The following is a 26,674-nucleotide window of genomic DNA, read 5'->3' as shown; positions in this document are numbered from 1 at the left end:
GGTGGAATCTGGGATGCCGGTATTAAAGCCATTGGTGACAGAATTTTCACACTTGAGGAGCTTTCAACAATTTTCACTCACTCGTCCATTGTGCTCTCTGTCAACAGATCCTTCAGAAATATATGTTCTCACTCCAGGCCATTTCCTGATCGGACAATCTTTAGTAAGTATACCACAAGAAGATGTCACTGCTTTACCCTTAAATCGATTATCAAGATGGCAACTTATAAATCAAGTGCGGCAACATTTTTCGAAATGATGGCCATTTGCATATTTAAATCCGCTACAACAACGAAGCAAATGGACCAACCGCAATCCAAATATTCAAGAAAGAGGTATAGTGATCATCAAAGAAGAAAACTACCACCGCTTACAATTTACATGAAAAATGGCCAGAGTTAAACACTTGCTACCTGGTAAAGATGGAATCGTCCGAGTTGCAAGATTACAAACCAGTCAAGGAGAAGTCATTCGACCTGTAATAAGACTATGTCTTCTACCAACAAATTAAATGAGAAGAAAACACAAGTTTTTTGGCGGGTGGTATGTTTGATACTCTTTGCCATACTCCCATGATTACCTACTTGTTTCCTCTATGTTGACATTTTGTATTTGTAATGATTTTGATTTACATCTGTTCTATTCAGTGTTCTTCTTAATACACAATTTTACAGTCCACTAAAGCTCTTTACTTATTTTTTATAAGTTATAAGTAGTAGGGGAAAGCCAATTCTGGACCAACCCCAACCGACCACGGATTTCCCACCTGTTTACTACTTCCACTCATCAAATGGCTGGTTCTGGACCAAACCCATGGGTTGTCCTGGTAGGCTGAATTGGAGCGAGTCATCTTGTCTCTTGGCTTTTCTCCTCCTGGCTGTCTGGAAAGTTTCTCAGTTTGGGATGGGTATAAATTGATACATTTTATAAAAATAGTAATGTTTATTTGTATTTAAAATATTAGTTATAACACAACTTGTATAGGTCAAAATAAAAATCAAAGGTAAAATACAAGGAAAGAGAAATAAGCCATATGATAATCAAGAAACAAATGTAAAACCCCAGTTAACTAAAAACAGAATAAGGAACAAATTGAAAAATATGAAGTGTTTCATATGTATAGATTTACTTTACCTCATTACGATTGAAAATATGAAAAAAATATTATAAGTTAACTTCAATCCAAGACATTGTAATGTTTTTATTTCATCAATGAGACTATCAGTGTTGATTTTTTTTGTTTTTTTACAGAGGTTAGTTGAGTTGGGTACCAGGAGTTTTACTGCATTGTACAAGAAGCTTATTTTACTTCAAACTACTACTTAAAGAGTAATAATTATAATTATAAGTAACAATTATAGAGTTTCAAATAATTACTACTTAATTACTTAAGTATTAATTCTAATAAATATAATATATAAATAATATATTTTATATCGCCAAGAACTTTGTAAAGTTGTACATAGAGAACTAAATTAGACCTTATATCCTTTGCTAGATAAGTACATTAAATAGTTCAACGTTAGGAAAGTATTATTAATTATTTTAACTTATTACCCTGAAGGTTCAGCAAAAGGTTATTAACATTTATTTATCACAATTGTTTCCATTAATATCACTAATAAATACCATCTTAAAACCCCTACAGGCTCATAAATATCAAGTTTTTAATTTATAAATCTCCTAGTCTAACATTTCCATTGGACTGAATATCACAAACATTGATACCGGTGATTAAAGACATCATTCAAAAGTGACATCATAATTACATTATTACACCTACAAAACATAAGCATTTATTGGATTTCTCTGAAATTTGTTGATAACAATTAAATAAAAATACAATAAAAGTGTTAGCAATCTGATCTAAACAGGTTAAAGACACATGAAAAGTTACTTCTTCATGTGTCTTTTGTTATGTTAAATAGTTGAAAACTTATATTTTTGTGCTTAGTTTTCTCTTAAAAGTAGTGGCTGCAGTAGAAGAAAATAATTCGGTAATAAATTATTCACTTATAGAAATGTAGCCAATTAAATTATAATAATACGTAAAACAAATGTAAAAAAATGTTGTTCATGCCTCACATAAAAAGATAAGAGCACTTTGAAAATTAATAACAACAACATACTTATTATGAACATATCATTCATTCCACTTATTATATCTGAATGCATGAACAGGACAATAGTCAACAATAGTATATAGTGATGTGGGCCGGGTAAATACCCAGTGGGTAGGTAAATATAAATTGGGTATTTACCCGGGTATTTACCCCAGGCCTGGGTAAATACCCAAAAACTGGGTATTTATAATTTGTATTAAAGTTAGAAAAGAATGAGATGTTTTTTTGCAATTATTACCCTGTAAGGATAGTAAAATGATAATAAAATGTGTTAAACAACATTTCATATGGTCACTACTAGCATTTTACTTATGGGTATAATCGCCATAAATACCCAGGTCCCAGCATAAAGCATAATCGGCATAAATACCATGGTCACATGGTTGCACTGGTCCTGACTACTTATGATTTTTTAATTTCTATGATAGAGAGATTAACTTATTTTATTGAAAGCGAAGAAAAATAATTTGTAAAGTAATAGTTATTATTTAGAAAGACAGGAAAATTTAACCAAGTAGTGGCCTATGTGTTAACAACTTTTAAGAAGAAAATAATTAAAATTCAATCAGTAGTATGGCAGGATTTAATAATATTTTTGTTCTAGATCTTTAGTTAATATCAATGGTATCAAAATAAAAAAAAACTAATTTCATAAACTTGTGATACAAAACATTTGAATCTGTAGCACAATAAATCTTTCAAAATTATATTAAGTTAGGCCAAAACACAGGAGATACATTTTTTAGTAGGTTTATCCAAATATATTATTGTTTACAACCAAGCGGTAACACAGAAAAGTTTAATTATAATTACTTTTAGTATTCTGCCTATGTCAATCAGGCCTTAGGAATTCGGATTATTCTAAAATGTTATAAGTACGCAATAATTTATTGTTAATAAAACTATTCATGGCAAGTTCAACTGTTTTTATTGCATCATAAATAGGTACGGTACCCAACAATTCCTGGATATTTATAAATTAAAATAATTTTGTTTATGTTATTTAATTGGTTATAAATTTATAAAATTATAACAATTGAAATAGTCACAGCCTTTTTTAATATACTATCTTTTAGCAAGTTTTTAAAAATTTAACTGATGTTACTCGATTTAAGACACAAAACTAAATGCTTATTTAGAAACTTTATGTATTATTTTTAAAAAGTGCTGAATAATTAAATAAAAGGTACTAGCAGAGCTTCAAGTTACTGTGAGAGGTGTTATAGACTATCCTAATTTATCATGTAATAATAACAATAACATATTTAGGGGTAAATATAAATGAATTTCAATCGATTTCATAAATACCCAAAATACCCGGGTATTTATGGATTTTGGGTATTTACCCGGGTAAATACCCAGGGTATTTACCCCGAGTTTTAAATACCCGGGTATTTTACATCACTAATAGTATATAAACATTTAAAGAAGAAAACAATTTCAAATAAAACTTTCAAATTCAACAGCAATATTTTTGAAAACTTAAAAATATATTTATATTGAAAACAGTATTGCTTGACCCAAATAACCCTGTAAAAATGTTCCATGTCTAATCCATAAATGACAAGTTATTGATGATTTAACGTGGACGGACTTAATACTTTGTACATCAAAATATATACTTACCAGTGTGTGTTACTTTGCAAAATTAATAGTAAAATGGGTATAATAAAATAGACCTTTAACCCTCTTTGATATAACACTTACTGTAAACTTGTACGAAAAGGCAAATGATGTTCCCATAGGGAATTTTTTTAATTGGTCACACCAGGCATTGTCAGGCCAAATTGGAGAATTTTAGTTCTAATATTTCACTAAGACACTGTTAGTTTTGCCCCACTAGCATTACTTATAATCATTTTAGCATTGATGCTATTATATGGATAACATTTTTTAAGTCCACATTTTAATTTTTGTAAATATTAAATTTGTTGGGTAGGCCTACTATTCTCCTGGTATTTCAGTAGTGTTCTGTTTTTTTGTTGTTTTTTTTATAAAGTGATTACTTGATCAGGTCTATAATAGGCCTACTATGATGTGATGTAATAGTGCTGTGTGGAAAGTAATCTTCTCCAGATACAATGAGTGGGATTACTTGAATGGATATTCAGGGTGAACTTCAATCCCTTTAAAAATTCCACCGATAAACCGCCTGCCTTCTTCTCCTTTGTCTAGAGCGTTGAGTTGAGCCATCTCTGCTTCAGTTAGTTCAAAATCAAAAACCTGAAATAAATTATGTATTTACACTTGCACAAAAAAATCTATAGTAACAGAAAGGAGATGATTTATTACTAAGTAACAAAAGATTCCAGATTTTTTATTTCATGACTTGCCAATTTACAAGTAATACAATGATAATGAATTATAACCTGTAACGTATATCGTTTTAAAAGCACACTCAACACAAAGAATACAGTCACTACAAATTCTACGGAAAGTAAATAAAAGAAACACGTCTTATAACACTTAAAACATAATTAACGCTTATACTGTTAATCACAAGATGGTAAATATACAAAAAAGATGGTAAGTGGTGATCAATTTCGATTAGACACTCCAATCATCATCAGACCCAATAGGCGAATAAATTCAACCCAGGCGTGTATTCGCCTGTATTCGCCTGAATGTGCGGCATCATCACTTTTTAATATGTTAAATTTGTTCAGCCATGAAGTTAAGTTTAAATGTTATAGGGCTTTGCATTATCCGTTATGCCTTAGATAAAAATGTATACCCCTGTTAAAACCGAATGGGCACCCGCATAATTTCTTATTTTTATGCAGTTTATTGAAATTATATATGAAAAAAGTATGACTTTTTATACTTATATTTAATGTTGAGTTCATGTAATTACAAGGTTAATTTAATCATATTTCACAATATTGGCTTAATTCTTGAATAATAACAAAAGTTAGGTTACAAACGTTATAAGTACATGCATACGTGTATTATTAGGAGTTCTGTAATGAACTGAACTGAGTATTTAGTAATGATACTCAAAATAGATTTTTTAAATTCTGGCCTATATAGGGTTAATCATGTAAATTAGTCGTACACATGCTCACATGTCTACATCTAAAAAACCCACATTTACAATCAGAATATTGTTTATATTGGATCTAAAACAGGTTGGCCAATACATACAAATGTATCTATTTACATATTTGATTTTGATTCAACAGGGAAAGAAACTAAAACAGCAAAAGAATTAACTAAGCGATCAACAGACATAATATACATGAAATATTTTATTAAGGTTCCATTCGTCTGCTTTTATTTGTTAGCTCCATGACGTACAATTTTATTTGAAAATTCATTGAAACATCATCAAACAGCTTAAGCAAAATATTTGCGTCCTGCGTCTGCATATAATTGCCATGTTCATGTGGGAGATTCCCGTTTCTCCCTCGCTCCTCCCAACTACCTGGCCCGCTGTCGTGGCTTTTGTCCCTAGGATTATATCTTCTCAACCCCTCACTAATTGCCGTGGCTTACGTCCCCCCAGCTTAGGGCCATAAACATTCGTGGCTTTCGTCCAGCGCCCATTAAAATGTGCAATTCACGCACGGGTCCCCTCGTTAGTTCTTTAATTGCTCATAATAGAACAAGGTCAACTAATCTAAATTGTGGTTCAAATCCGAGAATATAGAAAACATGTAATATAGTTGTAGTAAACATGTTTTACCTGATAGTTTTGGGTGATCCTTAAAGGATTGCTGCTCTTTGGTATGACGGCTACTCCAAGCTGCAGTAGATGCCTTAGCAACACTTGTGCTTCAGTCTTGTTGTGAGCCTCAGCTATTCGAACCACCACAGGGTCGACGAGAGGGTTTAGTTCTTTGATCCTACACACGTTTGTGATTAGTGATGTGTCATCATACAATGACATATGATACATAATAATGTACCGGAGGTACATGAAAGCAACTTTCGGTACCGCCGGAACCGAGAACAGATCTTAACCCTTCCCGGACCATAGACTGATATATCCGCTAGCATTTTGGGCATAGCGGACGGTAGTCGGAAATATCCGCCGTTTTATTACGACAGTTATTGTTATAGTTGATTGTCTATAACATAACAACATTAATCTTTGTAAAAACGTTGTTTTGTTTAATTACATCTTTAATCTATGTATGAGGAAAGTTTTTCTAGAAAAATAAGATATTCAATTAAAAAAAATTTTAAAAATGTAATTAAAAATTAAAAATAAACTGATAAACAAAATTATTTTGGACAAAAGTGCTGCATAGGTCAAATATTTACAACATTCTATATAAATTATAGATTTAAAAAAATAGTTTTAGTTTCTATCCAAATCAAATATTTTTACTGTCTGTTAACATGCTATAGGCGGTCCAGGAAAGGTTAAGATTCCGGTACCGGCGTAATGGTACCTATTTCAATACCAACAGCGGTAATATTGGCGGCACAGCCTGGCGTTCCCGCCCGGTTATCCGTTCCCAGGTGCTGATTTACTTTTATTGTTTATTTACTTCCAATGTGTTTTGTCAGAAACTAGAGACTGCCAAAACATTGGAATTGTGATCACAACTACTATTACGGTCACAATCGCGGGTGTTCTTACGTTGCATGACGGTAAAGGAAAGAAGACTGACAGATGACGGTAAAGGAAAGAAGACTGACAGAACATCAGTGAAACAATACATGCCCATAAGCTATTGGCGGTGATTTAAAAAAAAATGAAAATTTCCAAGTCCTATACAACATTTACTTACCGTAATTTATGAGCTTTTGCCTCACCATGAAAATTCACTTGAAATTTCTGGGTTTCCACGTTGATTGGTTGCTCTCAATGATTACATGATTACTCTCAATAGTTACTCCAGTACGTCTACTCCACATAGGTTAGTCAACATGGTAAATATCCTTACCCTTCATCAGAGCCACAGACGGCCTTGACAAACTGACTCATGGAGGGGGATCCTAGTGGAGCGTAAGCACAAATAGTTACTCCAGTACGTCTACTCCACTCCAGCAGAGGCTTCTGTTGACAATACAAGTACAGCTCCACCTGATTGTTGGCCGGAGGTATCCGAGCTGTCTTTAAAATGCGGTCAATCTGGTCGCTGTTGAAGTTAGAAACTCCAATAGCCTTTGTCCGTCCAGCATCGACTTGGGCCTCCATTGCCTGAAACATGTTATTTTGCTTTAGATTTTAGTAAAAAATTTGTCACTGAAAGTTATTCAACTTTCTGCTGTAGGCTTTACACATGTGGGAAAATGAGAATAACTACTGTCTTTTCAAGCAGTGATTTGTTGACTCTTTTGATCCAGTTATGCGCAGAATATTTTGATACTATATTATTAATAGTCCAGGCGCTAAACGGGTTGAGTATGCACTGAAAGTCTGACAAAATTTGACTTTTGATTATTGTTGGAGACATCTAGTAGATGAAAAAAATCGATGATGTCGCATTTCTAGGGTGGTCACAACTCGGGGGGGAGGGGGGGAAGTTGCGCGGGTCATCGGTTTACGTTTCCGCGTCTAACTCACAAACGGTTAATGATAGAAAGGCGAATTAAGCGTCTATCAACGCCTAAATATATTGTCTTTTCAAAAGGTTATTACAACCTTTATTCTATCTCTTATAGTTTAGGCGCTAATCAACATTTATTGCAAAAAATAAAATTTAAAAATACTTTAAAATGAAATATAGGAAATATTGCGCTTGTTTAGGGCATGTTACAAACTATTTATGGTTAGAAAAACTAACAAGTAGTACAACAGCACCAAGTTTAAAGAAATCTGTGCAAAAACAACAGAGCTACGTTGATTTCAGTAAGAGTAAACGTGGAAAATTCGTAGTAGTATCGAGGCGCGCATGGACGGTACGTAGCCCACAGTCAATATAGGTTTGATGTTGTAAGTAACTATGGGAAAGCTGAATTTTTCTATGCTGTTAGGCCATGTTGAGATGAGCATTTTCCCAAAAGTCAACACTCCTCCTCCCTTGTGCTTTCATCTACCCCCCCCACCTTTTAGATAAATTTACAGTCTCTTAGAAATTAAGCTATAACTTTAAAACGGGTAAGTATAATAACGCAATCTTTTATTAATCATTTTGCATTACGATAATCTACAAAAAGAATTATTAGATAAATAAATATTTAAAAAGAATTATTATAGATTTCTGAAGAAGAAGAAAATGTGTTCATTGTAATAAAATATCAATACAGTGTTTTTATTGAAATGCAAAGAACAATGGTCAAAGACCGTCTGTTTTGTGTTGGACACACTGATTTTAAAATATTTTAAAACAGTTAAAAAAAATTCCATGAATCACATACAATTATTCATAAAATAAACTGATTTCCACTACAGAATATACAGAAATAGCACTACATACTAATAAAGATCAGATAACAATTGAATGAATAATAAAATTTGTAGCCTACTGAGAATCTGAATTTTTCCTACAAACAGTTAATAATTTATAAAACAAACCTGTTACTTTTATAATTTACTTTGATAGATACTTAACAAACAATATTTTATAATTTTTTTTAAATTACGTAGATTTTCCCCACTTTTGTATTGATACCTCAATTCTTAAATTTAATAATTATACTCCATTATCAATTCCCACCCTTTACTCCACGCCTCTTTAAGATAATTTCCAAGTGCCCGCCAATCTTTGCCATTTAAAAATTCAAAAAAACTCATATTCATTTCAATGTAACTTGTTAGACCAAAATGACGTATCTTTTTTTAAATTGGACATTCTGCTATAAAAGGGGACACATTTCATCCCGGTTGAGATTACATATTGAACATACATAAATTTTATTTTCCATATAGAGTTAACTTTTTATTAGACGACCCCCTTTATTTGTAAAAAATGTTTTTAGGGATGGTTTCGAATAAAAAAAATATATCCACCATTTTCCAATATGGCCAACAACTTTGTTATTTCTTATGGAATACGCTGTAAAAAAAGTACGCTGTTAAAAGCTATTTTTTTATTCGTGTCATTTTTTCTCTAAACCTACCCCATTTAGGAGTTACAGCGTGTTATATCTAAAAGAAAGGCTTGTGGTGTACATTCGGCATCCTATAGCTCATAAACGAGTAAGTTGAGAGAGAAAGTGCAAAAGAATAAATAAGTCACATATAAGTCCTCGTTCAAAAAAAATATATAAAATACGTCAAAAAATACTGATTTTGTTGTTTTAAAAATGGCCACCATTTTCAAAAATGGTAGCTTATTTTGATATTGGAACAATTTATTTTATGGTTTTTTTTATGTAGATGTGATTTGAAAACTTGTTTATTCTTTGTATTTTCGCTCTTAACTTTACTCGTTTATGAGCTACAGGATGCAGGATGTACTCACAAAGAGAAAAATGTCAAGAATAAAAAGGTTTAAAAATTGTGCGTTTACATTCTAAAACAATCATAAAATACAGGGTATTCCATAGGACTAACAAAGTTGTCAGCCATATTGGAAAATGGCGAACATATTTTTAAAATTCGAAATCACTAAAAAAAATCTTAAAATAAAGGGTAGTGTCCCATAAGAAGTTAACTCTATATCTCATAATAAAAAAGTTATCTATTGCTTAACTTTAGGTGAGACACCCTGTATAATAAAATGAGGCTCTGGCGTACAGCAGCAAATGCACGATATTCATTCATATGTATCCACTACAGTCTGTATATGATACAGAATGAGCTACATAACGTTAATATAATCTATATAAAGCGGCAAATTCAAATACAAAAACCATAATATACGTAATTTTTTTCATTGTTGCGGTGCACAAAAAAGCCAGAGTCCTGTAAAATCAATATACTGTACTATCTATAACCACTATATGCAAACAAACTGTTAATAACTATGTATCATTTTAAAATGTAAACTATGCACCCCAAATTTTGTATCAAACATTTTGTTGTGCGACCTCGTATAACAAATCTACAAAGAAAGTTTCATAAATTAATCCATACAAAATGTTTTTTTATGTTTATTATATTTTTTAACTATGAATATTTAGGATACCATGGTAAATACACTTTTTGTAGAATATCGTAACGCAAAATGATTAATAAAAGATTGCGTTATTATACTTACCCGTTTTAAAGTTATAGCTTAATTTCTAAGAGACTGTAAATTTATCTAAAAGGGGGGTTGAGGAAAGCACAAAGGGGTAGGAGTGGGGACTTTTGGGAAAATGCTCATCTCAACATGGTCTAACAGCATAGAAAAATTCAGCTTTCCCATAGTTACTTACAACATCAAACCTATACTGACTGTGGGCCACGTACCGTCCATGCGCGCCTCGATACTACTACGAATTTTCCACGTTTACTCTTACTGAAATCAACGTAGCTCTGTTGTTTTTGCACAGATTTCTTTAAACTTGGTGCTGTTGTACTACTTGTTAGTTTTTCTAACCATAAATAGTTTGTAACATGCCCTAAACAAGCGCAATATTTCCGATATTTCATTTTAAAGTATTTTTAAATTTTATTTTTTGCAATAAATGTTGATTAGCGCCTAAACTATAAGAGATAGAATAAAGGTTGTAATAACCTTTTGAAAAGACAATATATTTAGGCGTTGATAGACGCTTAATTCGCCTTTCTATCATTAACCGTTTGTGAGTTAGACGCGGAAACGTAAACCGATGACCCGCGCAACTTCCCCCCCCCCTCCCCCCGAGTTGTGACCACCCTAGAAATGCGACATCATCGATTTTTTTCATCTACTAGATGTCCCCAACAATAATCAAAAGTCAAATTTTGTCAGACTTTCAGTGCATACTCAACCCGTTTAGCGCCTGGACTATAAAGACATTTGCTACTTTTCTGTTGAACTCAGGATAATTTTTAGGAGTGGATCAAGCGAAACTTTACACAATAATAACAGTGACAGACATCAATCAGTGTATTAATTATGATGGATGCTTCTCCTCATATCTATCCGTCCAGTCAGGCGTACCACAAGGATCAATTATAGGACCTACTATGTATATTTAACTTATGCATTAAGCAATGAAAATGTTAAATCTTATATGATGCATGATGATGATTTAGCTAAATTGTAATTGTTCTTCCTTAAAAATCTTCTACATACAGTACTACTAACTCTGTAATCGAGGACTGGACTGCTACCAATTCATTGTGTATAAGTAGTAGCAAAACAAAACACAGAATATTGAATTTACTTTAGGAAGTACCTGTTCAGATAGTGTTTTTGGGGAGTATTACTATAGCCTAACATTAAGTGGGATTTGCATATTGATAGGCCTATAATTTGTAAAAAGTTGCCAAGGGTACTTTTATGAAAAGAAAACTTAGACCGTTTGGATGTGTTGAAATCCAGTTATTTTGCTCACATTCAAAGTCATGTGTCTTATAGTATTGTTGTATGGGGTCTTTCTGGTAATGCTAAAAAGCTGCTATGGTCGCAAAAGAAAGCTGTTAGAAAAATATTCAATGTTGACAGTGAAACATATTGTAAGCTATTATTAAGGGAACTTGGAATTTTAACGGTCACTTCTTCGTATATTTTAGAGGCTGTATACTGTATATTACAAATAATAATATTACAGACTTCCCTACAAATGATTCAGTTCATAACTATTTTACCAGACAAAACACTTTCTTCGTCCAAACCAATGTAATTTTATGACCAAAATCAATAACTTTGGTGAATTTGGAAAAAGATTGTATAATATATTACCTGCTCACATTAAATCTCTTGAAATAAAAAGATTTAAATTTACTATTAGAAAGATTTTGGGTGATTTATGTGAATATAGGCTAATGTCAAAGAATTTGTAGATCATATATCATGGAATGAAAAATAATGTGATGAAAACTGTATGACAATGCTATACATGTATTTAATGTTGATGGCAATAAATGGATTTCATTTTATTTGATTTGAATTGAGATAACTTATTTTATAGAAACAGTATGGTAATCAATAAAAGTATCTCAGCAATTATAGTTCCCCAATGTATTTCCTAAAAGCCTTGAAGGAAGTGGTTTCCAACAACACCAGATAAGACTTAAAACTTGACAATATTGTAATGATAATGCAAGAGGAGAAAAGACATAACCAACAAAACCCAAAGTTATTAAACTATATACAAAAGTAGCAATTAGTGCAAAATTTGGACTCAATATTTAATATTGATAAAGGCTATGTCAAGGTCAGCCATTTTTAGTTCCTAAGTTTGTCACCGTCAGAGTCAATATTTTAAAACTACCAAGAAAAATGTTTCCTATCTTTGTTCTATATACAGTAGACGGACATACACAGAAAAACATTAATAGAAATAACACAAGGACATTTTAAGCCCACCTCCCCAATTAACAAAGCATCTAAATACTTCAATCGTAGGGCCTGGGTTAATCTTTAATTCGCCTGGGTGGGGCGACCAGGGCGGCCGCCCCGGGCGCCGTGGAAGCGGTGGCTTGCAGGGCGCCACGGCAAAAGTAATGCAACAAAATTGAAAAAATTAAGTTAGATGTACATAGGCTAACGTATTTTGGAAAGTTAGGTACAACTGAATTTTGAATATTACGTTGTATGCATTAAATTCATAGAAATATGTATTTGTTCAATACATTTTATGACACCAATCACTTTAATATTTGCAACGTTTTCCCAAATTAAATATTTTGTAAAAATGGAGTAGCTGGATTTTCTTGTACATATAGGCTACTACTTTTAGTTTAGTAATAAAAGCCTAATAATGAACCCCACTGTGAGGTTGAAGGCCCTGTCACAACTAAATTATCTTAATATAGGCCTAAATCAATATTGCAATGCCGCAGTCTTGCTCTGTACACGTAGCTACCATTTTTATTTCGCCCGACCGGCCAACGGCCGACCTTGAGATCCACCCCTACCCCAGTCACTCCTTCCTCCTACGGCAGTCTCAGCTCAGCTGTCAGCTTAGTTTAATAAGTGTTTACGAGTCATTTACTTTTAATGTTCAGGATCTAAATGTGGTAACGTGGTTTTCTTTTATTCTGTATATTATATTCAGAGTAGATTTGGCCTGAGGTTTTGCATACCATTGCATTAATTTCAATTTTAACTGTATTAATTAATACTTACTTACTGCTTACTGCTGTTCTTCTCCTCCGCAGTCATCAAGATTGGGGGAGGCGTCATCTTTTTCTTTATCTTTATCTTCTTAGTTGTATCTTGGTTTTTTATTGTCTTCTGTTAAAAGTATGGTCATCCAGGAATTCATTTAAACTGTAGTAGGGTCGTTCAAGGAGATAGTTTTTCAGTTGGTTAGCAAATTTTTTCGGGTCTGTAATAGCTTTTAGCCGATGTGGTAATAAATTGTAAAGTTTCATCCCTCTATATGTTGGGGTTTTTGCTGTTTTTTCTAATCTGTGTTGCGGTAGATTCAGATCGGTTTTTTTCCTGGTGTTGTAGTTATGAGTTTCTGATCGTTTAGTGGGATTCAGTTTCATTGTTTGGGTTATCACTTCAATCAAGTATAAGGATGTTAATGTGAGAATTTTGTTTTTTATAAAAAATGGTTTGCAATGTTCTTGATAGTGGGTATTATTTAGGGTTCTTATTGCTTCCTTTTGTAATATGAAAATTGATTGGAAAAGGTCTGTACTTGCTGCGCCCCAGGCAACAATTTCAAAACGGAGGTTTGATTCTATGAGTACATGGTAGGCAATTTTAGCTGTAGTAAAGTCGGTTAGGTTAGTTATCCTTCTCATAGCATAGATTGATGTAGATAGTTTTTGTTGCAGTGAATTGATATGGTGTTCCCATTTTAGGTTTTCGTCTATTTCTATTCCCAGAAATTTGGTATGGTCTGATCTGTTTGGGTTTGAGTTACCTAGAGGGGCTTTGTTTGGGTTTGATTTGCAGGAAAATTCTATTGTAACAGTTTTGGCGTTATTGATTCTAAGGTCTATTGATTTGCAGAATTGCTCGATATGTTTTAAAATATTTTCTATTCCTCCGTTAGTTATGAGGTGATGATCTCGAGGGATTAGTACTGTGGTGTCATCGGCAAAAATAATACAGTCCATTCCTGTTGGTAGGTTTTCTGGAAAATTGTTCATATATATGATGAACAGGAGGGGGCCGAGGATGCTTCCTTGTGGAATTCCTTGGGTCATATCTTGAAGTCTAGATTTGGTTTTAAGTTCAATGTTGTTTTTTATGTAGCCTATTTCTACTTGTTGTTTTCTATTTGTGAGATAACTTTTGATCCATTTTTGAGCGTCCTGTTTTATGTTAAGTGCATTTAATTTACTTATAAGGGTTTTCCAGTTTAGACTGTCAAATGCTTTTTCTATATCCAGGTATATTCCTATGACATTGTTATTTTCTTCCCAGTTTTTTGTTATAAAGTCACAGAATTGAAATACTGCTGTAGTAATGGATTTTTGAGGTCTAAAACCATGTTGTTTTTCAGTTAGGAGGTTGTTTTCGTTTAGATGGTCCATTATCTGGTTAAAAATTATTTTCTCTATATATTTTGAGAGGGTGGGTAGTATTGAGATTGGCCTGTAGTTTGTTTTTAAATTGTTTTCTCCTTTTTTATACTTTGGGTAAATTGTTGCTATTTTCATTTTATCAGGTACATGTGAATTTAGGATTGAACTGTTTATGATGTCTAGTAGGGGGTTTATTAGTTCTTCCTTGCAGTATTTTATAACAGAGTTTGGGACTTCATCAAAGCCGCAGACATTTTTTGAATCAAAAGTTTTAAATATATTGTTTAATTCGGTTTTGTTTATTGTATTGAATTTTGATAGAATTCCTAGTGAGGGTTCTTGAGGGGTTTGCATTTCTTCTTGTTCTTGCAATATTTCCCTGTTGTTGTGGGAGTTTTCAGCAGAGCCTCCGATTTTGATAAAATAGTCGTTAAAAAGTTCACTTATTTTTTCTGGGCACGAGATGATTTCATTTCCCTCCCTAAGCATAATATTTTCTCTGTTGTATGGGTTTTTATTTCTTTCTTTATTTATGATTCTCCAGATTTCTTTATTTTTGTTTTTTGATTCTTCAATTTTAGATGATATTTTTGACCTTTTCTTTAGTTTTATTTCGGAGTCATACTTCTTTTTTGTTTCTGTAAAAGTAGCATTAGAAAAAAAGCCATTAGTGAGTCGGTGGCTCAGTCGGTAGCGTCGCGGACTTCGGGCCTAAGGCAGCGATGTCGTGGGTTCGGATCCTGGTCACTGCCGATAACATTTTATCAGTACAGTTCACCTTTGTACTGTACCGGCTCACTCCTTGCTTTGCTGTTAACGATCCACGCACGGGCGCTTAGTCTATGTGGACGGGCAAATGCAAGGTTAAAAGAGGCCGCCAACCTCTTTTTTTAAAAAAAAAAAAAAAAAAAAAAAAAAAAGCTTTATCCTCAGGCCTATTATTGTTGTTAAGTATTTTAGGTGTGAGTGTTTCATCTCCTGTCGTAGTTCATTTATATTGTCATCATAAATGAATTCGTTTACGCCATTATTGCCATTTTTTAAGGTTTTGTAGGTCTTTGGCATGTGTGTCTGCATAATTTCCACGATGGTTCTTAGGAATGTATTATATTTTTCCTCTGTGCATTTATGTTGATAAACTATTGACCAGTCCACGTTTGATAGTGCATGTTTTACATCAGAGAGGGATTTAGTTGTTATCTGTCTTGAGTATTTTTTTATATTTGATGGTTTAGGATTGAAAAGGTTTATTTTGCAGAAAACTCCGAGATGGTCGGAAATAAAGTTTTGTGTGGTTTCGGATTTTATATTTGCAGGGTTTATATCTGTGTAGCAGCAGTCTATACTAGTTTTTGTAGTGTGTGTAATTCTGGTATGGGGCAGTTCTTCTATTCTTATGTCAAAAATATTTAGTAGAGCAGTAAGGTCTTTGATGTTGCTTTTGTCTTTGTCGATTATATTTAGGTTTGAATCGCCCATAATGATGATCTCCTTCCGGGGTTTTGAGTGAGTGTGTAGTAGGTTTTGCAGGTTTGAGGAAAAAGTTTGTAGGTCCCCATTGGGTGGTCTGTAGAGTCCCAAGATTAGAAGGTTTCTTCTCCTTTCCTTAATTTCTATTGCCGCCAGTTCAATATTCATTTCATCTGTAGTTCAATAACATACATAGTACTTTTTTATAATATTTTCTTACATTAATTATAGATTTGATTATCATCAATTAAAAAATATTTTCATTAAAAATGTAAGTAATTTAATGTCTGATTCCTGACTCTATTATTTTTGTAAGGTAATTTAATCCGTATGGGTGTCTGTTGTTGTTGGGCATTAAAACGAAGATAGCGACACAACTCGCCACACAACTTTCGAGCATCACTCATTGTGTGTTTGGGGGGGGGCGCCTGACATTCCGCCTCGGACGCCAATAAACCACGCGACGGTCCTGTTTGTTCCCCCTAGAATTGTTGTAAAAGATAATATGGCATAGTAACAAAGTATTTGCAATCCTAAGCAACATAACTTTCACAACGAATTTGTAAGCAGTGAATTCAGGTTGGTTATATAGCCTAATTATTTATTATTTACCTTATGTTGATTAGGCTACTTTACTAACTGAATGAATTCATTCATACAATAAGAAAGTTTGATCTTACTTATAGTTATTTCCAGTAAAGAATTAGGCCTACTAAATAAATCTCACAAACTTTGTTAAAAATAAATTAATTGGTGAAATCAAGAAGAAAAAGTGAATTGGCCGATTGTTATATGGCAATAAGAAAATTCAAATCAAGTGAATGATCAAAATTTACCTTCCAAATAGCAGCATGGTCAGTAGACATATCTACAAGGATGTTGCCCTTATCATCCCGAGGCAGAGGACCCTCTCCATGCACCAGTCCGACGGGATGATGGATCAGGTACAGATCCACATAGGTCAGTTGCAAATCAGACAACGATTGGCTCAGGTACTTTTCCACATATTTTTCGTTCATTGCTATGTTTGGTAGCTAGAACCACAACTCAAAATTTAATTTATATTTGAATTATTTAAAAACAATACAAAATTTCAAAAAAATAATGTGACACTATAAATAACTTGTCAAGAATGTAGAATTGATTAAATATAATAGAATATCCCATTTCAAAACATTAATATTACAGATTGATAAAACTTAAAAGGAAAATAAATGTTGAAAACTGGGACACGTTCACGTCGGCAATGAAACCCTGACATTTGTTTACCTTTACGTTAAAAAATTCTCTATCTTCATAGAGCCAAACATGGTTAAGTGATTTTTCAACTCCTTAGGGAATGTATGAAATTAATACTTAGACAGGTATTATATTTACTCTAAATTAAATTTATTTCATATATATATCTGAAGGGTATACCTACTCAAGGGAGTCACCCTGGTATGATGATGACTTCAATTTAGACGTCATATACACCAACGAGTGAACAAGCTCTTTACACATCTTGCTCATTTTTTATTACATGTCTACAAAAGAAAATAGTAAAATAGGTAGCCTATCTACACTGCAGACCAAACAAATTTTTTTTATTTACCTGATTGGACTCACTAAAATATATCTTTAAAAAAGGTGGATCTTAATTTGTTGTGTCACTAATAATCGAAAAATCGACAAAACTTTACAATGTACAAATTTTAAATTGCAGCCATTTGATTTTTTTTAAATGAATAGGTTTAACTAAGAACTGTGAATCTGATTTAAAAACACAAGAAAACTGTTTTGTTGGAAATTTTTAAGCAAACGTCATGATTCAAAATTAATAATTGATTCTAATAACTATATGGTTATTTTACAATGTCTTACCTTTGTGACGATGAATAGTTCTTCACGTTTTAGTTTCCCACTATCAAACCACTTTTTTAAAGCTCTCCCAATGGCGGCTTCATTCATGTAGACAAAGGCAGTGTCAATGTGCCTATAGCCTGCTTCTAGAGCGGCATTGAGGGCAGCTTCTATCACATCTTCCCCTGCCTGCCAAATAAACTTAAATTATTAACACTACAGTACAGTATATGTTTTGGAGTGCCGGTACTCGGCATTCAGTATAAAATTAGCAGAAGATGTCATATATTATGAGATAGAAGGTTTTTTTATTTGCAGAGAATATATAGAATGCCTACAATAGTTACAGGTTCATGGTTACATAGTTACAGGGAAAATGGAAATCTTCCCCACAAGACCGAAGTCTGACTGTAGAAAAGAGTTATTTGGCGCTCAAAAAAGTCTATAATAATTCACAAACCCACAACTTAAGCCTAAAAATACATAAGTTTACTGAAAATAAAGAGAAAACAACACTGTTAGAGGTCGTGCGGAACGAGGTGAAGCCTGAGATTTTCGGCGGGAACTGTCTAAAGCGGGGAAATCCATGGTGGGGGTAGGAGACGAGCCGATCGTCGCCTCGCATAGCGAAACTTCCCCCGCCACACCACTATTCCCCTCCAAGCTTCACCTCGTTCCGCACGACCTCTATGTCCATATATTTTACCAATTTTTTGCAGGTGTCTATTAGAATATGGTGATTTGGACACAAAAAGTTAATAAATAATAGTGGTACAAGATTAGTAGCCTAACTTTCCTGTGTCGATTTGTGTAGGTGTATACAGGCAGTGTTTTTTTTTTTATCAAATATTAACTTAATAGCTCAGTATAAATAAATAAATTTGTCAAGTTTGATAAAAATATATCCATAAACAAGCAAACTAAATAATTTTATAATACTCACCATAAGAATAACATTGGGAATTTTAAATTTACAATTTTTTTAATTTTCTCTGTAACCAAATTTTTGCCTTACACCTTCAAACCAAATTTCATCAAAATCGGACAAAAATTAGGCTACTCAAGTTATCGCGTTCACAGATACCATACAGGTTGAGTTTTAAATGAGTTCCCCCGTACTTTTTTCTACATTTCTTGACATATCAACTCTGGACTACGTCAGATCATTGTAGAGTGGTAAGTAGGCCTAAGTTAACTTAGGCCTACTTCATTTTGACTGGGTATAAATTTTTGACCGCCATCTTGGATACAAAGTATTTTTATAGAATAGATACAATACTTAGAAATTAGATGATAATAAATGGCAATGCTGCATTAACAAAACAATCGTCATGAACATCTCGGTAGGGACTTCTCGCCTCTCGGTTCTCTAGACGAATGCGAGATACGAGAGAAGAAAAGTCGTGCTGAAACAAGACAATCTCTACGAAAATCTCGATAAAACCTCTCGGTAAGAACCTATCGCTAAACAAAAATACAATCGAAACGTCTCGAGGCTCAAACAGCGCATCAATAATATGTAGGCCTAGCCTAACTTAAACAAACTTCAAAATACAGGTTGTGGTTTTTATGATAAAACTTTATGGTAAGGAAAGTATAGGACTAGTTTCATAAGTGTCTAGATAAAGTTAGCACAAAAGGAAGGCTGTTTTTAGTGAACCAACCTGCCAAGTTCCAAGGCCGACAAGAGGCATCTTCATATTTGGTGGCGCTGTAAGAACAGAGTCACCAGTTAATTTCTTTGCCATTTCTATCAATTTAGGTTTAATTATTAAAACTAATAATCAAGCTATATTCCTCACATTCACAAGTCAAGTTACAACTTAACTTGACAGTAGTGGAGTAGTAGTGAATTGACACTTCACTTGACGACAGGGACAGAGGTTGAGTTTTGTTTGAGTTTGATTTTTTTTAGTATAGTGTAGTGACGTGACAGTGACAGTCCGACAATCAGTGTTGCCGTCATAGACCTATTAAAATTCCCTACCTGACTAATAATAAAAAATCCCCATTTTATCCCCAGCTAAAGCAAAATCCTTCAATAATCCACCAAGACATAATCGACGATCTCAATTATTAATACAGTATTGTATTTTTAATTTTTTATTTAAGTCTCTCTCCCATTTTTCTAGTTTACCTTAAGCAAGCAGGATAGATTAAATGCTACATGTAACTTACTCTCGACATCAACCCTCAGTCTACTTTCAATGATGATAAATAGGCATCACTAAAAATTTAAATTTAAGAGGCTAAATATTACTGTAGTAAAATAATAAAATTAATCTATAGTTAAAAACAAGTTCTAAACACATAAACTAAAGAATTACAGTTATATCAGTAATCATTTTGAAAGCTTTATTTATAATTCCGAATCAATTGGTGAAAGTCCCACGCATATATGATTTTTTTGTTAAAGTTATAGAGCTTTGAAATTTTGTTATAGAAAATGGGGTACTTTCCTGTTAAAGGGAACATTCATTATTATCGATGATTTTTTTCTCGATATATCGATATTTTTGTTTTCCGATCAGATCTATTACAAATTGACAACAACAAATAACTGATCTTGTTTAGGCTAAAATAGTCTATATGGATTAAGAATGAAACTGTTCTAAACTAACCTAACATAACCAACCAAACTTGCTGTACCATTTAAATCTTCCGTTTGGGTTTGATAATAGAAAAGGCAAGTTAAACACGGAATTTTTAAATGTTACAGCAAGTTTGGTTAGTTATGTTATGTTATTTTTTTAGAACAGTTTCATATACTGAATAATATTTATCGTAGTTGTCAGCTGATATGTTTCAATTTGTTAATATCGATATATCGAGAAAAAAATCATCAATAATAATGAATGTTCCCTTTAACAGGAAAGTACCGAAAATGGTCATTTGGAGAAAAACTGATTTGAAAATTACAAATACAGTACGCGTAAAAACGGTGTTTTTCGTATTTAAGAAACTATTTTGGTATCAAAGGAAAGCTTATAATGTCCTCTTTGGAACCAATACAAATTTTTGTCTCAACTAACGGTAGTTCTCATTTAAATAATTGTTTTATAGAAGCATGTCGTAAAAATTACATTCCAGAAAAGGGACCTCTTGTCGGCCCTATGTTATTTCTCCAAGATAAGAAAAGGTACCTCTTGTCGGGACCGCAACATTTTTGAGATAATTTGTTCTCTGTAAACTGAACTTTGTTGTTGTTCTCTAAATTTCCACTAGAATGCAGGACAATTCATTTTTTGGACTAAAATCTGTTTAAAAAGTGAATACTAGAAATGGGACCTCTTGTCGTTATGATGGCGAAATAGCATTGAGCGACAAGAGGTACCTTTTCTCAGACATACATACATACACACATGATACATGATCTCTCCATCCGTAGTCCTTTGCCTTAAGGAATTGGACAGGTCAGGGTTAATACAAAGAATAACCAAGCTTAATACTAGTTTTTGTCCCCATCAAGGTAACTGTCTATGTCCTGTAAACTTAACTCCACCGCGCAGAGGCTAACAAAATGATTTATTTCGACCTTTTGCATCTTCAATTCGATATTTTAACCGATACTGTCATGTTCTATGTTAAATGAGGTATAAAAATCGATAAAACCCCAAAGTTCTATATTTTATACCTTAATTACTTATATTGGCCGTACTGAAAATTTTGCATCTCCGACAAGAGGTCCCTTTTCGCTTTCCACATCACATATTATCACTGAATGGTGTAATAAATCTCTTGAATCTCTCTCTCTCTCTCTCTCTCTCTCTCTCTCTCTGTCCAGCATCTGGTGCTTTGCGGGGATACTTGTTTGTATGGTCACTTGTGGGAACTCTGCCATTTTTAGTGTTAGAAAGAATCTAGTGAGAGAAGATTGTTAGATAAAATTTTAGCAGTTGTTTTTTGTGGCCCTCTCTCAAAAATTCGTCCATTTACCAAGTGCCGATTTTTGTCCTTGTGGGGCTATAACGGTCACTATGAGAGAGGATTTACGAGGATATGTGAGAGGAATTAGTGGGGATATAAGAGAGAACATTCAGAGGATATAACGGTCATTGTAAGAGAGGGCATAGTGAGGATATGTGAGAGGGATATGTGGGGATATAAGAGAGGAATTTATAAGGATATAAGAGAGGAGCATGTGGGGATATAAGAGAGGAATTTATAAGGATATGAGAGAGGGGCATGTGGGGATAAATGAGAGGGTTTTGTGAGGATATATGAGGGGGACTTGTGGGAATATAAGAGAGGACTTTATGGCGATATGAGAAAAGAGTTGATAGTTCTACAGTTACTTGGGTTTGTGCGATGGTGATTATCCAGGAGACACAAGAGAGGGCGTTATGAGGATATGAGAGCGGATCTTGTGGAGATATACAAGATAGATATTTGTGGGGTTATGTAGGCCTATAAATAGTTTTTGAGAATGTTAGACGGTGAAATAGGATACCAAGTAACTTTCAATGGATATAATATAAGAGAGGGATTTGTGGGACTGTAAGAGAGGACTTTACGGCGATATCTCAGAGGGTTTTGTGGAGGTATGAGAATGAAATTAGGAGGACACGTAAAAACAGTTCATGCTAAATGTTTAAGGGTAATATAATTAATTGAATGGTCTTAAGAAATGATTTAAACACTAGACTAATGATTTATCACGCTTTATTTTCATCAATTTTACAGTATGGAACAGTATGGAAAAATTCAAGCTTTGGGGCGTCACCTCTGGTTCGTATCAACTTTTTAAACTTCAAAAAATAATACTTAGAATAATGTTTTCAAACCCGTAAAACATTCTTGCAAACAACTTTTTAAAGAACTAAAAATTCTAACCGTCCCTAATTTGTATATTCTTAAATGTTTATTGTATGTGAAATCAAATTTCGAAAAACTCCTCAGTGAAAATAATTGGCACAATTATAACACTAGATTTAATAAAGATTTTCAATATCCTATACACAGATTAAATCTTGTGGAGAGGACACCTTCTTATATGGGTAAAAGATGTTTTTACTATTTGCCTGGGTTCAACGAATCAATCATAGGATTAGTATCTTTTAAGGAAACATTGTTTAGTTTTTGTGGAAAATAATTATTTTAGTATAGATCTGTTTCTCGAAGACAAATCTATGAATTGTTTTTTTTACTATGTATTTATTTTTACCAATTAGCTAGTTTATCTTAGTATAGTTTGACAATGTCGGCTGTGCCAGAGCATTTGAAAAAAACGTTATGTGACAATAAAGATGACTTTGACTTTGTATAAGTATAAGCAATGGTTTAAATAAATATATAAAAAAATTACCATGTATACATACATGAATATTCATGTCCGTACCCCCGTCATTAATATTATGTATGTGAGGCAAATGTTGACACCACTTTACCTGGAATATATTCTTATATTCCTTAGACAACGTTATAACTGAAGATTTAATTATAAGTTTTATAAAATTTCGGATAAATGTATTTTAATGTGCATACAATTTTTTCAATAGTAACATATTTTCATCATTTTTATGTTGATATTATATAATTTCATATGCAGGTTAAATACGCACCATCTGAGATCCCTGTCTCAGATAGTGTTATAATGCTATTCATAAAAGTCGTCACTTCAAGTTGATACCGCAACATGGTGTTATCATTCATTGTGGTGTTGAGCTTAACTTGTTGATGATATCGTACTTCCAAAACTAACTTAATAATAAACTTGATATAATATCTTTGAAAATCATACTTTGGACGATCTTTACTTGTTGTAATTAAACGATTACAATAGGCTTGCATTCAAGCATGGCCGCCTCCAAAGAAGGCAATGTGGTCTTTGAGCTAGCAATACTGCAATCCCAGTCACCCCATCATGACACCATCATGACACCATCAGGTGCTTTTTTCTGCAACCCATATTTCTGTAGATATTTTTGCAGGAAACTCACATCGAACCAGCCAAAAAAACTTTTGTGGTGTTGCTAATTCTAGATGGCGTGAAAGCCTAAAAGTCCATTTTTTATGGCTTCAAAAGTAACATTACTTGATTTATCTATTCTTGTTTCTATTCAATGTAAGTGTCTATTTTTTCCAGTATAGCAAAGAATGACCTTTTTTTATTACTGGAGTGTATAGTAGTAGTTGTAACTAGAGTTATAACAGTTTTTATAATTAATATTGCAACATTCAATAAACATAAAAAAACTGGATTTAATAATAAATATTTATACTATGTCATACATTTTTCATATTTTATGTCATATTTTGGAATATAATTACGTTTTTAATATTAAAATAATAATCATCAACTACTTTTTTAACCGACTTCCCCACTACCAACAAAAGGAGGAGGTTCTCAATTTGTTTGTGGCGATGTTTTTTTCTTTCTATGTATGTTCACCAATTTCTCTGTGATTCTTTTACCGATCAGTGTGGTTCCACCACCAAAATAACCAGGAGAGTTTCTATTTGGTACCTTATATATTATGTTTAAGTATAATATTTGTTTCGGTGAAAAATTCTGAAAACCTTAAATATTCAATATTTATTTTGTTTACATTTGTGCAGATTGTTTACATTTGTGCAGAGAAGGCAATAAATCATAATAACATTCATACAGCTGTTAGTTGAAACCATTTAAATGAAGCTACAGACAATTTTTCATGAAACAGTTGCTTCATATTGATCAATAAACTATTTCTTGCCATGGAGCCTAAATGAATTACATTGAGAAAAATGCATTTTGTTTTGGTTACTATAAAAAATGTATTTTAACGTTTTACCTGATTTGTGTATACAGTAATTCTGTTTTTAGTATTGAATATTCTGACTTACAAAGACATATATGTTTCAGTGAATAGCTGTATGATATTGTTGACAAATAAAGGTGTATTGTGAAAACCAAAGCATTCGTAAAACAGGTCTAAATATAAATCAAATGCAATTATTCCTTACACGACCTAAGAAGTGTGACAGTGCATAATCGTCAATTGTCTTAAAAGTGTTAAATATTTTAATTACTAAACATGCATTTGCAGATGTGGAATGTTTATTGATATTCTCTACCCAGTTACTATATCATATCAATACTATTATGCCTGCTTCGGAAAGTCCTAGAGGAAGATGATTTGCAATTTCGACTAGGCTATATCTTGATCAAAGAAAACCACCTACATGGCTTGCACCACTTTTAGCTGAACCAATCTTTCATATACATATTTCATTTGCAGATGTGGAATGTTTATTAATATTCTCTACCCAGTTACTATAACATATCAATACTATTATGCCTGCTTCGGAAAGTCCTAGAGGAAGATGATTTGCAATTTCGACTAGGCTATATCTTGAGCAAACAAAACCCCCTACATGACTTACACCACTTTTAGTTGAACCAATCTTTCATATAATATTTTCCAAAGGTACTATACGAAAGGTACTATAGTGTTAACGACCAATTTTCCACTTTTGAGAGATTTTTTAGTGCTGGTAGCTGAGGAATAACTTTCATATTGTTCCAAAAGGCTTGAGACGTTACTGTATTTCTTTTTACAATGTAGAAGTACACCGATTGCAGGAAACGATGATGTCTGACATTTCAATGTATCTAGAAAAGACAATTAGTTTTTCATTAGGCCTAATGTAATGGACAACTCTTTCTTTCTTAAGGAATATCTAAAGATGTTTATTTCCATACCCATTGATTATGTAACCTGAACAGGTGACTCAAGCAGTTTTAAAATAATGATTGTTCTGTGGAACTTTTGATTGTTTCAAACAGTTTTGCTTATCGAAAATCCTCATGTAATTAATATATAAAAAAATATACAGTCACTAAAAATCATGAAATAATTTATTTTTGTAAAAAAATACAACCGACTTCAAACGCTCTAAAAAGAATGAAATAATTTCAATAAAGTAAAAACTTTTGTATTAGGCAAGCTCACGTATTTCAAGTCGGCGCGGCTCAAACTGCAAATATGATTGATGTGTGTGTATTTTGAAAATCAATAAATTGTAGCTGGATAACATAAATATATAAAAAACATACTGAACTGTTTTATTGTTTATACCTATATTAAAGGAAATATTTTCTTGTATTTTATGTTTACTTCAGAATAAATGCATTATGAAAATAACACACACAAATGTTCTATATGAATAGGAAAATAATTTAGTTTGATATTATGATAGGGAAAAGAAGCTAGTAGTTTAGTATTAAAACGTTACTTTTCCAAGTTAGAAACATTTAAATGCGTTATAATCTTTTTAAAGATACTCGTTAATACCACTATAATACCGATCTCTGATTACGGTAATAAAATAACACTTAACGCATAACTATGAAAAAGACATGCAGATTAACACCTTTAGTTATAGATAGTCACCTGCAATATGGACACCCTCTTTCAATTTTGCATCAAAAATCATCATAGAGCCGCGCTGACTTAAAATACGTGAGCTTGCCTAATACAAAAGTTTTTACTTTATTGAAATTATTTCATTCTTTTTAGAGCGTTTGAAGTCGGTTGTATTTTTTTACAAAAATAAATTATATACTTATGTAATTTACTGGTTTATGTCGTTAAATTCTTTTGTTATTGAAGTAATTTGTTAAACTGCATGGACAAATACGACATCATGAAAAATACAAGGTAACTAGACTGTTTATTCAAACCGTCTGAAAACATGTTAATAATGTTTGAGATATTACCAGATTACTCTCTAAGGATTAAAATAAAACATTTTCTGTGCAAAAATCATTATTGTTTTTTTTTTTTAATTACATTATTAA

General features: G+C 32.7%; 1 protein-coding gene across 1 annotated transcript; it reads right to left on the bottom strand.

Moving 5' to 3' along the window:
• Positions 1 to 943: 943 nt before the first annotated feature.
• On the bottom strand, positions 944 to 19,792 carry LOC128982188 (1,5-anhydro-D-fructose reductase-like). The gene is made up of 6 exons (XM_054401252.1): positions 19,557 to 19,792; positions 17,914 to 18,081; positions 16,887 to 17,084; positions 7,019 to 7,275; positions 5,809 to 5,968; positions 944 to 4,346 (listed from the first exon to the last, which is right to left on the bottom strand). The coding sequence occupies exons 1-6, from the start codon at positions 19,638 to 19,640 to the stop codon at positions 4,215 to 4,217; spliced, it is 999 nt and encodes a 332-aa protein (XP_054257227.1). The 5' UTR covers positions 19,641 to 19,792; the 3' UTR covers positions 944 to 4,214.
• Positions 19,793 to 26,674: the final 6,882 nt, after the last annotated feature.

The sequence above is a fragment of the Macrosteles quadrilineatus genome, unplaced genomic scaffold, assembly GCF_028750875.1.
Source record: "Macrosteles quadrilineatus isolate MER2022 unplaced genomic scaffold, UCM_ALF_1.0 Scaffold_158__1_contigs__length_248989, whole genome shotgun sequence".
Lineage (NCBI taxonomy): Eukaryota > Metazoa > Arthropoda > Insecta > Hemiptera > Cicadellidae > Macrosteles > Macrosteles quadrilineatus.
The sequence above is the reverse complement of the archived record's forward strand: the minus strand, read 5'-3'. Positions and strand labels throughout refer to the sequence as shown.